The 15,086-nt window shown below is 38.2% G+C and overlaps 1 protein-coding gene across 5 annotated transcripts in view; it reads left to right on the plus strand.

Moving 5' to 3' along the window:
- CTNND2 (catenin delta 2) overlaps positions 1–15,086 on the plus strand; it is a 1,111,183-nt gene that overhangs the window by 408,567 nt on the left and 687,530 nt on the right. For all 5 annotated transcript variants that reach the window (XM_070774843.1, XM_070774845.1, XM_070774847.1 and 2 more), the window contains one exon: positions 13,286–13,398. In XM_070774843.1, the coding sequence (XP_070630944.1) occupies positions 13,286–13,398 (113 nt within the window). The remainder of the gene's footprint in view (positions 1–13,285; positions 13,399–15,086) is intronic.

The raw sequence follows: 15,086 nt of genomic DNA on the forward strand, positions 1-15,086 counted from the left end.
GAGAGAATCATTTAAATTTTACTCTTAATACATTTTAATGGACTTCGCTTTCATACATCCACTCCTTCTATAAAGTTTTATAATCTCCAAAACAAGATAATTTCCACCTGCTTGAGAGGTTAAGGTTGTCTGACAATACTTGCTTTTTCTTAAAACTTTTTTTTATCATAGGATGCCCTCTAATCCACCCATCAGACTTTTTGCAGAGGAAGTACAGATGTGTTACAATGTTGTGTTATTTTCAAGTGTAGAGCAAAGTGATTCAGTTATACATATGCTGTGCTCGGTCACTTCAGTCATGTCTGACTCTTTGAGACCCTATGGACTATAGCCCCTCAGGTTCCTCTGTCCATGGGATTCTCTAGGCAAGAACACCAATTCAGTTCAGTTCAGTTCAGTCGCTTAGTCGTGTCGGACTCTTTGCGACCCCATGAACTGCAGCACGCCAGGCCTCCCTGTCCATCAGAATAGGTTGTTATTCCCTTTTCCAAGGGATCTTCTTGACACAGGGATTGAAACGGAATCTCCTGCACTTTCCTGCATTGCAGGTGGATCCTTTACCCACTGAGCCACCCGGGAAGCCCAGTTACACATATACATGTGTATATATTTATACTCTGTCAGGTTCCTTTCCATTATAGGTTATGACAGTTCCTTGTGCTGTACAATAGGTCTTTGTTGATTGTATATTTTATACATAGGAGTTTGTATCTGTTAATCCCAGACTCCTAATTTATCCCTCCCCCTGCCCAGCCCTTCCTGTGTAGTAACCATAAGTTTGTTTTGTATGTATGTGAGTGTGTTTCTATTTTGTAAATAAAAGTTCATTTGTAACAGTTATTTAGGCTTCGCATAAAAGTGGTCTTGTATGTATCTTTCTCTGTCTGATTTCACTTAGTATGATAATCTCTAAGTCTATAAATATTGCTGCAGATAGCATTATTTCATTGTTTTTTATGGATAGTAGTATTCATGGTATATATTCTTATAATGTACATATATATACATACATATAAACATGCAGCACATCTTTATCCATTCATCTGTCAATGGACACTTAGTTTGATTCTGTGTCTTGGCTATTATAGGCAATGATGCAGTGATCACCTACTGTTCTTAATTCCCATGAAATCCTAATTCCCCTGGACAGTTTCTAAATCACATTTTGGTTTTTTTTTTTTTTTAGAACTTTTATTTACTATAATTATTTTACAAAGAATTTAGTGTATTTACATTTTTAAATACACATATTAATGTATATGATTTGATGAGTTTGGACATACACATACACCCAGGATACCATCACTACCATAAAAGTGAAAGTAAAAGTTAAGTCGCTCAGTCGTGTCCGATTCTTTGCGACCCCATGGACTACAGCCTACCAGGTTCCTCGGTCCATGGGATTTTCCAGGCAAGAATACTGGAATGGGTTACCATTTCCTTCTCCACAATAAAAGTAATAAGCATATAAACATATCCATCACCTCAAAAAGTGTCCTTGTGTCCCTCTGCCTTTTATGAGGGGAAGGGGTTTTAGAAACACTAAAAATGAGATATGCTCTATTAACAAAGTTTTAAGTTAATTTTAACACTATTGTTAAATATAGGCACTCTCAAGACTTGTTCAGCTTCTATAACTGAGACATTATACCCTTGAACAACTTCCCATTTACCCCACTCCCTAGGCCCTGGCAACTACCATTCTATTTTCTGCTTCTGTAAGTTTGACTATTTTAGATACCTTATGTAAGTGGAATCATCTAAATTTTTTTCTTTCTGTAGCTGACTTATTTCACTTAGCATAATGTCTTTCAGGTTGGTCCATGTTGTCACAAATAGTATAACTTTTTTCTTTTCTAAGGTCTTCCTTGGTAGCTCAGATAGTAAAGAATCTGCCTGCAATGCTGGAGACCCAGGTTTGATCCCTGGGTGGGAAAGATCCCCTGGAGAAGGAAATGGGAACCCACTGCAGTATTCTTGCCTGCAGAAATCTGTGGACAGAGGAGCCTGGAGGGCTACAGTCTATGAGGCTGCAAAGAGTTGAACTTGACTGAACGACTAAGTCTTTCACGGCCGAGTAATGTTGCCTTATATGTGTATGCCACATTTTCCTTATCCATTTGTCTCTGGGACATTAGAGTTACTTCCCTATCTTGACTACTGTGACTGATGCTGCAATAAATATGGGAGTCCTGGTATCTCCTTTAGATCCAAATTTCATTTCTTTTGGATGTTTACCCAGGAGTGGGATTGTCAGATCATATGGTAGTTCTGTTTTCAGTTTTTTAAAGAACCTCCATACCATTTTACATTTCCATCAACATGTGCAGTCTCTCTACACCCTTGCTAGTACTTGATGTCTTTTGCCCTCTGATACTCACCATCCCAGCAGTTATGAGATAACATCACACTGTGGTTTTGATTTGTATTCCTTGACAGTAGCGATGTTGAACTGCCTTTTTTTAATATACCTGTTAGCATTTGTGTGTCTTCCTTGGAGAAATGGCTTTTCAAGTGCTTTACCCGTTTTCTAACTGGTTTCTTTTCTTTCTTTAGCTACTGAGTTGTGTGAGTTCCTTATTTACTTTAGAAATGAACCCCTTTAAATATTTTCTACCGTCCTGTAGATTGCCTTTTCGTTCTCTTGGCTATTTCCTCTGCTGAAAGGAGAAGTAACTTTTTCATTTGATTTAGTCCTACTTGTCTGTTTTTGTTTTTGTCTCCTGTGTTTTTGGTATATCATCTTTTATAGCCCAATTTATATCACCATTTCTCCCCTAAAACTTCCCAGGAGAAGGCCATCTTACTGGCCTTGTTACTCTTGTATTTTTTTTGCTAGTATCTCTTGTTTCTCTACCTTCAAATCTAGATAGGCTTCAAAGAGCTTTCTTCACTGTTCTTTTCATATCTCTTTACAGTCTCACCTTCACTGAATTAACTTAATCTCACATTATTCACTTACAACCAATACTACACATTTCACTGAATATATCTACGTTTATTTTTCCCATTAAGATACCCACCAGGCCTTATTAGCAATGTCCCTCTCTTGAATGCTCTTTCATCTCGAAGAATCTAATACCAGGAAGTATTCAGTCCTGGGAGGTCTGTTCTCCCTCCAGATATCAAAATGAGTTAGAACTGGGAAAGGTTATCTTTCTACCCACATCACAAGGTGAGTACCTCCCACTGGAACAGAAGCTCCTTCATGGGGTGATGATGCCCTGGAGGATACTGTAGATGCCTGTAGACCATAGGAGTGCTCCAAGTTTGAGAGCTCCTCAGCTGTAGCTCAGAGAAGACAATGGCACCCCACTCCAGTACTCTTGCCTAGAAAATCCCATGGACGGAGGAGCCTGGTGGGCTGCAGTCCATGGGGTCGCGAAGAGTCGGACACGACTGAGCCACTTCACTTTCACTTTTCACTTTCACACAATGGAGAAGGAAATGGCAACCCACTCCAGTGTTCTTGCCTGGAGAATCCCAGGGATGGGGGAGCCTGGTGGGCTGCCGTCTATGGGGTCACACAGAGTCTGACACGACTGAAGTGACTTAGCAGCTGAAGCAGCAGCAGCAGCTGTAGCTCTTCTAGTTACCAATTCTAAGGTCAGTTTTCAGTTCCAAGCATGAAACTACAGTAGGACCAGTTCCATTGAGAGTTTCCATCCCCAACCATATGCTGTGGCAAAAAAAGCCCTTCCTTAGGTGCTTGGGTTGGAATAAAGTAGAAATGACTATAAAATAAGTGACAATGCAGTAAGGCATTTCGGAACCCAATCTCTAAAATTTATACAAATAAAAACTATTTAAATCAGTAAATGTGAAAGTTAATGAACCTCATAGTTTATACGGACATCATATGTCTTCTCTACATTATAGATGGCTGTGGTCTCTGGAACAAAATAATTGACAGTACTGGGAATATTTAGACCATCCAATATTAATTATTTCATTGAACTTGTCTCTTCTCTATATCCAGATCTCCTAAAACATCGTCTTTGATCTCATTCTCTTTCCTACTTTTGAAAGAAGAATTTCTTTCCTGGACAAGGCTAATCCTTTGATCTTAATTACCTCAGTGTTTTTGTAAAGGAAGAAAGAAAAACAGAACCTAAGAAAGAGCAGTTTCGTCATATTTATACAAGGACTTCCCTGGTAGCTCAGCTTGTAAAGAATCTGCCTGCAATGCAGGAGACTCTGATTTGATTCCTGGGTTGGGAAGATCCCTAGGAGAAGGGATAGGCTACCCACTCCAGTATTCCTGGTCTTTCCTGGTGGCTCAGCTGGTAAAGAATACACCTGCAATATGGGGGACCTGGGTTCCATCCCTGGGTTGGGAAGATCCCCTGGAGAAGGGAACGGCTACCCATTCCAGTATTCTGGCCTGGAGAATTCCATAGACTGTGTGGTCCATGGGGTTGCAAAGAGTCTTACACAACTGAATGACTTTCACTTTCCCTTTCCCCCTATACAAGGCAATACATGTAAAGCACTTAGCTCAGTGCAGATACATTTATTTAATAGATATTTATTGAGACTCTATGATGTCCCAGGACTGTCCTAGATATGATATACAATGGCAGCTCAGCAGGAGATGTTTCCTCCTTATATGCTGACTAGTAATGCAATCAGTAGTAAGTCCTCAATGAATATTTTTCCTCCAGTTTTATTATTATTTTTCTTATTTTAATAATAAAATATATAATTTTACATGTAGAAGAGAAACCTCCTCCTTCCTTGAAGATCTTGATATATAGTATGTATTCCATAGAAAAACACAGAAGGAAAATTCACTAAATTCCTTGTTTCACATATGCAATGACAAAGTAAACATTTATGGGAGGGACATCTTTTAAAAGGCAATGAATTGATTCAATTTCCTAAATGGAGAAAATGCCATTTCAATTAAAAAGTCATGCAGTCAAAAGGAAAAAATAACCCAAAATTAGCTCTATTTTTAATAATGTAGTAGTGAGCAATATTTAAGAAAATGGGTAAAAACTTAACTATTTAGCTGTTTAGTAATATGTTTAATATGAATTTTTAATACAATAGGAAAAAAGCATTTACAAATCATGCATGATGGAATAATAGTTAATTCTTAAAAGCATTTCAGCTAAGAAAATAACAGTGCCTAGAAATACCTTCCCACCTAAAACAACAAAAAATATCTATGTACAAACAAATTAGGAAAACCAGTTTTCAAAACACTGAACTTTAAGCAATGAAGGACAGTGATTCTTTAAAAAAAATTATTGAAGTATATTAGATATATATGTATATTCTTTTTCAGATTATTTTCCCTTGTACATTATTACAAAATATTGAATATAGTTGCCTGTGCAGCAGGTCACTGTTGGTTAACTATTTTATATATTATAGCGTGTATGGTTTGAATGTGTGAGTGTAGTGTGAAAGAAACAAAACTCTATAAGACAAGTTTTATTTCTCAAAAATGCATTGTGTGCATGTTACCAAAACCTATGTGTGTGTGTGTGTTTGTGTGTGTGTGTGTGTTCGTGTGTGCATTATATATATAGATTATGTATAAGGCATCCCAGGTGGCACTGGCATAGTTATTAAGAATCATCCTACCAGTGCAAGAGACACAAGAGACAAGGATTCACTTCCTGGGTCAGGAAGATAAAGATTCATTATATATATAGATTGTGTTTGTGTATATATATATTTATATTTATATACATATGTGTATATATATATTGTTTTATATACATATATAAATCATTTTGCTAAGAACCTGAACCTAACACAATATTGTAAATTAATTATGTGCTTAGTTGCTCAGTCGTGTCTGACTCTTTGCAACCCCATGGACTATAGCCCACCAGGATCCTCCATCCATGGGGATTCTCCAGGCAAGAATACTGGAGTGGATTATGCCCTCCTCATAATATATAATGATAGAGTTTTATTACTTATACAAGAATGGCAAATACATGGCATGTATTATTTCCTGTCAATACAATACATGTGTGTGCTTAGTGGCTCAGTCGTGTCTAACTCTTTGTGACCCAATGGGGTGTAGCCCACCAGGCTCCTCTGTCCATGAAATTCTCCAGGCAAGGATACTCGAGTGAGTTTCCATCCCCTCCTCCAGGGCATCTTCCCAACCCCAGGATCAAACCCAGATCTCCTGCATTGCAGGTGGATTCTTTACCATCTGAGCCATCTAGGACTTCAGTTAAAAAAAAAAGAAAAAAAAAAAAGATTCTTAAGAGACAAAAGCAAATGTGGTGAGCCTTACAATTGCCCTGGCTTACTGCCTTGAGAGAATTTCCCTGCAGCAGTGGAGAAAGGGGGACCCGGGCAGAGCCCTGAGGACTCCCTGAGCTAGGGAGAAGGTACTGAAGGTCTAGGGAGTAAAGGTGGCTGGAATTTGCAGGGAAAATAGGAAAAAGGTGATTCCTGCACAGAAAGAAAATCCTTGAGATCCGTCAAGGGTCCCCTTCAACTATGCAGCAGAGAACTGAGAAGCCCGTGTACTTGCGGGAACCACCAGAGAGCAGGGGAAGAACTAACCTGAAAGGATGGTCGGGAATAGTGCCTGGTGCTCACACTGGGACCGGAAATATGTGCTTACACCCTCCAGCCAAGCTGGGAAATCCCATAATTCACAGACCATTGAGTACACAGAAAGGTCTGCCTAGGTAGGGTAGAGTAATTAACTCTGGACTAAATGATGCTCTGTTTCCTTAACAAGTCTTAAATACCAGACTCAGATGTATCAAATTAGTTCCAAGTAGCTTCACTGTGTCCCAGAACAGAGCTTAAGGCATTTGCAGGAATATGAAGATGCCCAAAACACAACAGGGTAAAATTCAAAATGTATTATGTTCCATCAAAGATCACATGTGCAGAAAAGTGAAAATGGGGCCCATGCTGAGGAGAAAAATCAATCAGTTGAAACTGACACAGATGCTAGAATTAGCAAATCAGGATAGTAAAATATTTTTTATGTGTGTATTCCATATGTTCATAAATTGGGACATGGAAGATATAAGAAATACCCAAATTAAAGTTCCAGAGATCTTTAATTCATTAGTGTCTAAGATTAAAAATATACTCCATGGGACTGATGGTAGATTAGACATCACAGAAGAAGGGATCAGTTAACTTGAAAACACCAATAAAACCGAACAATGTGAAACACAAAGAAAGAAAAAAAAAACTTTTAAAAGTGGAAAAAGGAATCCATAACTGTGGGACAATTCCAAATGGCCTAATGTACACTTAATTTTAGTCAACAAAGGAGAGCATATAGTGGGTAAGAAAAAAAAATTTTTTTGAAGAGCTAATGGCTGAAAAAGTTCCATATTTGATAGAAACTATAAATTAACAGACCCAAGAAACCAAATGGACCCCAAGTATAGGAAACCCAAAGAAAGCTGCTTGCAAAGAACTTTATAAGGAGTTATCCAACACTGGTGGTAAAAAGAAAGTCTCAAGCGGAGTCAGAACAAAAAAGACACTATATTCAAAGACGTGAAGGTAGGAAGTGCCATTGTTTTGCATTGTTTTGTTAGAAACACTAAGTGCAAGAGAAGACAGTGAAACAAACTTGTCTTTCAAAGATGAGGGCAAAATGAAAACTTCATTAGGCTGTAAATCAGAAATAATAAATCACTGAAGGAACCACATTACAAGAAATATTAAAAGAAGTCTTTCTGACAGAAGAAAAATGATACCAGATGGAAATAAATCTATACAGATGAAGAGCACTGGATATTGTGACTATAGGTTTGGAAGGCAGCTTGCATGAAACAAAGTCTCCTAATACCCTCCACCCATAAAAATGGTGTGAAAAAGTATATGAGTAGTGAGGCCACAGTCTCCAGCAAGCACACCCAAGACTGGTGTTTATTCTATTAGAAACCCAGGAAGGTTTATAAATCCTGATTCAGATTGTCTTGCCATATTAGAGACTCTTCAAGAAAAACAAGAGTGAGGACTCAGACAATACAATTGTAAATGAAAGAGAAGTTACAACTGACACCCCAGAAATAAGAGGCTCATAAGCGACTACTACAAGCAACTACATGCCAATAAAATGGACAACCTGGAAGAAATGGACAAATTCTTAGAAAAGTACAGCTGTCCAAGACTGAACAAGGAAGAAATAAAAATGTGAACTAACCAATCACAAGTAATGAAACTGTGATTAAAGACCTTTCAACAAAGTCCAAGATTGAATGACATCACAGGCAAATTCTATTAAAAATTTAGAGAGGCGCTAACACGTATCTTCTCAAATTCTTCCTCTAAATCACAGAGGAAGGAACACTTCCAAACTCATTCTATGAGGCCAGAGTTACTCTGATACCAAAAGCAGACAAAGATATAGCAAAAAGAAAATTATAGGCCATTATCGCTGATGAACATAGACACAAAAATCCTCAACAAAATACTAGCAAACAGAATCCAACAACACGTGAAAAGGATCATACATCATGATCCAGTAGGATTTATCCCAAGGATGCAAGGATTATTTGAGATATGCCACAGTCAATGTGACAAACCATATTAAAAAACTGATGAATCAAAATCATAGTATCATCTCAATAGATGCAGAAAGAAACTTTTGTCAAAACTTAAGACTCACTGTTTATAAAACTCTCCAGAAAGTGGGCACAGAGTGGGCACCTACTGCAACATCATAAAAGCTATATATGATAGATAACACTGCAAACATCATTCTCAATGATGAAAAATTGAAAGCATTTCCTCTAAGATTACAAGGATGTCCACTCTTAGCACCATAATTCATTATACTTTTGGAAATCCTAGACACGGCAATCAGAGAATAAAAAGAAATAAAAAGAGTCCAAATTGGAAAGAAGTAAAGCTGTCACTGTTTGTAGATGATGTAATATTATACATAGAAAATCCTGAAAATGCTGCCAGAAAATTATTAGAGTTCATCAATAAATCTGGTGAAGTTGCAGGGTACAAAAGTAATGCACATAAATGTCTTGCATTTCTATCCACTAACAATAAGAGATTAGAAACAGAAATTAAGGAAACAATTCCATTTACCATCACAATGAAAAGAATAAAATGTCTCAGAATAAACCTACTGAAGGGGGCAAAAGATGTACTTAGAAAACTATAAGATGCTGATGAAAGAAATTGAAGATGACACATACAGATGGTGATACACCCTGTTTTTGGTTTGTAAGAGTCAATATTGTAAAAATGACTGTACTACCCAAAGCAATCTACTGATTCAATGCAATATGTATCAAATTACCAATGACATTTTTCATTGAACTAGAACAAAAATATTATAAAATTTGTATGGAAACACAGAAGACACTGAATAGACAAGGCGGTCTTGAGGAAGAAAAAGGAACTGGAGGAATTGGATGTCCTGATTTCAGACTAAAATACTACAAAGCCATGGTAATCAAGAGAGTATGGCCCTGGTGCAACAAGAAGAAATATAGACAAGTGAAATAGGATAGAAAGCCCAGAGTTAACCCCACACACTTATAGTCACCTTGTCTATGACAAGGGAGTGAAAAATATACAATGAAGGAAAGACAGGCTCTTCAATAAGTGGTGCTGGGAAAACTGGACAGCTACATGTAAAAGAATGAAATTAGAACACTCCCTAACACCATACACCAAAATAAACTCAAAATGGATCAAAGACCTAAATGTAGAACAGGATATTATTACAACTCTTACAGGTAAACATAGAATATTCTTTGATATAAATCACAGCAAGCTCATTTTTATTCCACCTCCTATAGTAATAAAAACAATAATAAACAAATGAGAACTAATTTAATTTAAAAGCTTTTTCACAGCAAAAGAAGCCATGAACAAAACAAAATCAACTGTCAAAATGGGAGAAAATATTTGCAAATATTTGGTAACTGTGGGGAAAAGGAGAGGGGGAGGGTCACTGTAGAAGTTGTTGTTTAGTCCCTAAGTCTTGTCTGACTCTTTTGTGACTCTTTTAGGCTCCCCAAGGAGCCTACCAAGCTCCTTGGTCAATGGGATTTTCCAGGCAAGAATACTAGAGTGGTTTGCCACTTCCTTCTCCAGGGGATAGTCCAGACTGAGGGACTGAACCCACATCTCCTGCAGGTGAATTCTTTACCACTGAGCTACGTGGGAAGCCCCCACTATTCGGGTAGGAGATTTAAAAGTGGGATTGTGTGAAAAAGTATAAACTACTAAAACAATAAAGAAACCATTGCCATTGCATAACCAAATTAAAGACAAATAAAATGAAGATGAAATAAAATAATCTGCTCTTGTGGAAAAGAGCAAGGGTATTTTTAATATATTTAGAGGACACATTCAGTTCAGTTCAGTTCAGTTGCTCAGTCGTGTCTGACTCTTTGTGACCCCAGGAATCGCAGCACGCCATGCCTCCCTGTCCATCACCAACTCCCTGAGTTCACCCAGACTCCACGTCCATCGAGTCAGTGATGCCATCCAGCATTCTCATCCTCTGTTGTCCCCTTCTCCTCCTGCCCCCAATCCCTCCCAGCATCAGAGTCTTTTCCAATGAGTCAACTCTTCGAATGAGGTGGCCAAAGTACTGCAGTTTCAGCTTTAGCATCATTCCTTCCAAAGAAATCCCAGGGCTGATCTCCTTCAGAATGGACTGGTTGGATCTCCTTGCAGTCCAAGGGACTCTCAAGAGTCTTCTCCAACACCACAGTTCAAAAGCATCAATTTTTCGGTGCTCAGCTTTCTTCACAGTCCAACTCTCACATCCATACATGACCACTGGAAAAACCATAGCCTTGACTAGACAAACCTTTGTTGGCAAAGTAATGTCTCTGCTTTTGAATATGCCATCTAGGTTGGTCATAACTTTTCTCCCAAGGAGTAAGCGTCTTTTAATTTCATGGCTGCAGTCACCATCTGCAGTGATTTTGGAGTGCAAAAAAATAAAGTCTGACACTGTTTCCACTGTTTCCCCATCTATTTCCCATGAAATGGTGGGACCAGATTCCATCATCTTCGTTTTCTGAATGTTGACCTTTAAGCCAACTTTTTCACTCTCCACTTTCACTTTCATCAAGAGGCTTTTGAGTTCCTCTTCACTTTCTGCCATAAGGGTGGTGTCATCTGCATATCTGAGGTTATTGATATTTCTCCCGGCAATCTTGAGTCCAGCTTGTGCTTCTTCCAGTCCAGCGATTCTCATTATGTACTCTGTATATAAGTTAAATAAGCAGGGTGACAATATACAGCCTTGACGTCCTCCTTTTCCTATTTGGAACCAGTCTGTTGTTCCATGTCCAGTTCTAACTTCCTGACCTGCATACAAATTTCTCAAGAGGCAGATCAGGTAGTCTGGTATTCCCATCTCTTTCAGAATTTTCCACAGTTGATTGTGATCCACATAGTCAAAGGCTTTGGCATAGTCAATAAAGCAGAAATAGATGTTTTTCTGGAACTCTCTTGCTTTTTCCATGATCCAGCAGATGTTGGCAATTTGATCTCTGGTTCCTCTGCCTTTTCTAAAACCAGCTTGAACATCAGAAAGTTCACGGTTCACATATTGCTGAAGCCTGGCTTGGAGAATTTTGAGCATTACTTTACTAGCATGTGAGATGAGTGCAATTGTGCGGTAGTTTGAGCATTCTTTGGCATTGCCTTTCTTTGGGATTGGAATGAAAACTGACCTTTTCCGGTCCTGTGGCCCCTGCTGAGTTTTCCAAATTTGCTGGCATATTGAGTGCAGCACTTTCACAGCATCATCTTTCAGGATTTGAAATAGCTCAACTGGAATTCCATCACCTCCACTAGCTTTGTTTGTAGTGATGCTTTCTAAGGCCCACTTGACTTCACATTCCAGGATGTCTGGCTCTAGGTCAGTGATCGCACCATTGTGATTATCTGGGTTGTGAAGACCTTTTTTGTATAGTTCTTCTGTGTATTCTTGCCATCTCTTCTTAATATCTTCTGCTTCTGTTAGGTGCATACCATTTCTGTCCTTTATCGAGCCCATCTTTGCATGAAATGTTCCCTTGGTATCTCTAATTTTCTTGAAGAGATCTCTAGTCTTTCCCATTCTGTTGTTTTCCTCTATTTCTTTGCATTGATTGCTGAGGAAGGCTTTCTTATCTCTTCTTGCTATTCTTGGGAACTCTGCATTCAGAGGACACATTAGGTCGTACTTTTTAAAGATTTCACTCTAGAGCATCCCATGGTAGCAAATAAAATGAACTCATCTTTTCTGGGAAGAAAAAGCCCTGTAATGTTGGGAGTTTTAGTTCTTCCAAATTGACCCCCACCCTGTTTTTCAGTATTTTTCAGCATTCTTAGAAGTTTTCCGATCCCCAAAACACAAATGTGCAAATAATTTGTTTTTTAAAAGAAGTTAATTGTGATATTGTGAAAACCTTTTCTGAATTTTTTAAGATAAAATAAGTAATTTGCTGTAATTATGTTTATTAAAAAACTGAAGTATATGGAAAAATAAAACATAAAGATTAAAATATGATATAAGAGTCCTGTAGTTGAAACAGTCAAAATCCTTGATGTACTGAATGAAGCATTTTTCATTAAAAGTAACCTTTGCACAGTGGGTTTTAGGTAGCTTTATAGAAACATTCTTCCTTGATTTCATTGACTGTTTTATAAGGTGATGTATCGAGTACTGCAAAGGGTATTCACTTCGTAGTTCACCACATAATTAGACCTTTATAATTAGAATTATTGTCCTTGTTGTTCTACTGAAATGTAAAGAATGAAACATGAAGCTTTAAAAGCATTATTTTCCTTCATCTGTAATATGTAAGTAACATGAAGATGAAATTAGTATATTGAGACAACTAGATGGCCAGTAGGGACTAAACTCAATACTCCAAATCATATAAAAATAGTTTCTTTATTATGGGTTTCACTTTTTGTGACAGGAGTATTAATATCTGTTGGGTACTGGACATTTGCCAGACATACCACAGGCTTATTCTTCATGGTCAGTGTCTCATTTAATCTTCACCTCAACCTAATAAGTGTTGTAAACCCATTTTACAGGTAATGAAACTAATCTTTAGAAAAACTCAACAGCTCATTCAAGGCCCTGAGACTGACAGGTTCCAGGACTGTGATATGAACTCGGGTCTGTCTAAAATTCTCATCCTTCAAGCCCACATCAGCAACCTCTGCTTCTCAAATTGGACGTCTTGGAAAAAAAAAAAATCCTAGTTTTCCCCTTGACCATCCTGTCTTTTTGGTCTGATTTCCACTTTCTGTATAGTTGTTAGAATTTATCTTTTTGGTGGTTTTATTTCAGGAATTACAGTTTGAAAGGCTGACCCGAGAACTGGAGGCAGAACGCCAGATCGTCGCCAGCCAACTGGAGCGATGCAAGCTTGGATCGGAGACGGGCAGCATGAGCAGCGTCAGGTACTGGGCACTCTGCTCCTCGGGGCTGGGCTTTGCTTTGCCAGTGGAAGGAAATTGTGGTGTTTATCTTCTCCTTACAAGCCTAGCGGTGGCATTAGAACACTCAGTCAAATGTTGGAAAGGAATCGTAACTGACCTGATTTAAGATGTTCAAAAGGTGTCCGAAGAGATTTGTGCTTGAATCTCTTTTCACAAAATGCACACTTGCCCTGAATGCAAAGTACATGTCGTTTTACATAAAAAGGAGGCTTTGCATTTAGTGAGTTTGCTGGAAATGAGGAGATGATATGTCACAGTCTCTCTGTTTGGTTCTTTTTTTTTCTGAATGATCAAGAGTTGCAGGTTCTGGAAATGAAAGAGAGAACGTTTTGATCTAACTTGCATTGTTTGCTAATATACAATGCTACAGTATAAAATTGCTCCTCAAACATCAACTGCACATGCAATTTCTGTGTGTGAAAACATTTCATAGATAGAATGATTATTCAATTACGGTTGGTATGAGATTATGAAATATTTAAAAAAAACCTTAGTCACTTGACCACAAAATAAATTATCTGCCTAAGGGCCATGTTTCCATATTTAAAAATAGAAGTGTGTGTGTGAAAGAAACATAAATAAAGCTCTATAAGATGACTTTTATTTCTAAAAGTGCATTGTACTTTCTTGTCATGTTGTTCTATATTGTGGTTTTGACGTGCTACATTTTCAGGGAGGTGTCTTCTCTCTTGAGAACCCTGCCATACTCTTTGGCCTTCTGTTCAACTGCATTGTTGGTTACATCACTGCACCCACAGTCCATTGTTGAGAACTGGTCACATGGCCCCTCCATAAATGGAAATGGGCAGGGATTCCTAGTCTTGGGGTCTATGGCCACTCTGCCCAGGAAGCAGAAATGTGAGTTTGAGTCTTAACCAACTACGGCCACAAGGAATGAAAACATCCTTGAGTCCATTGCTCTAAAATATTCTATCACTGTAAGGTTTGTTTGTAGTTGGAATGTTTTCTTGTTAGAGCCTCCTGCCATTAGTCTTCTAACATTGTTCTTTTCTTTGTTCAACAATGATTACCGTTCAAAGGAAATCATTGCACCATTTGTTGTCAGACTAAATTATTCTGAAATATCCTTTTCAGTTGCGTTTGGGGTGTGGGAAAGCATATCAGCTTCGGCATCTGAGCACCTAAGCGATGTAGAGCTGCAGATACAGATGCATTGTGATCTCTTCAACTCCTCATAGACTTGTCTGAACATCCAAATTAACTAAAGCAGGATGGACAAGAAAAAGGAGAAGTAATTTGTGTCCACTTGAAATTGTTTTCAGAAGGTTGGCCGGTTGAAGATGTTGAGGTTAAAGTGTGGAGAAAAATAATATTTGTAAGTGTGTATTCGATTTAATACAGGGATTTGCATATATTGGAGGAGCTTTTTTCAGTGGTGAACATCACCTGAGTAGCTAAGTCTGTCAGGATTTTCAGGTCCATAAACACTGTCAAATTGACATCTGCATCTTCATTTGTTTTGAAACCCATTGTTTCACTACTGGTCAGATCACCTTTTCCATTCAGTTCAATTCAGTTCAGTCGCTCAGTCATGTCCAACTCTTTGTGATCCCATGAATCGCAGCATGCCAGGCCTCCCTGTCCATCACCAACTCCTGGAGTTTACTCAGACTCATGTCATCAAGTCA

Source organism: Bos indicus, chromosome 20, assembly GCF_029378745.1.
Source record: "Bos indicus isolate NIAB-ARS_2022 breed Sahiwal x Tharparkar chromosome 20, NIAB-ARS_B.indTharparkar_mat_pri_1.0, whole genome shotgun sequence".
Lineage (NCBI taxonomy): Eukaryota > Metazoa > Chordata > Mammalia > Artiodactyla > Bovidae > Bos > Bos indicus.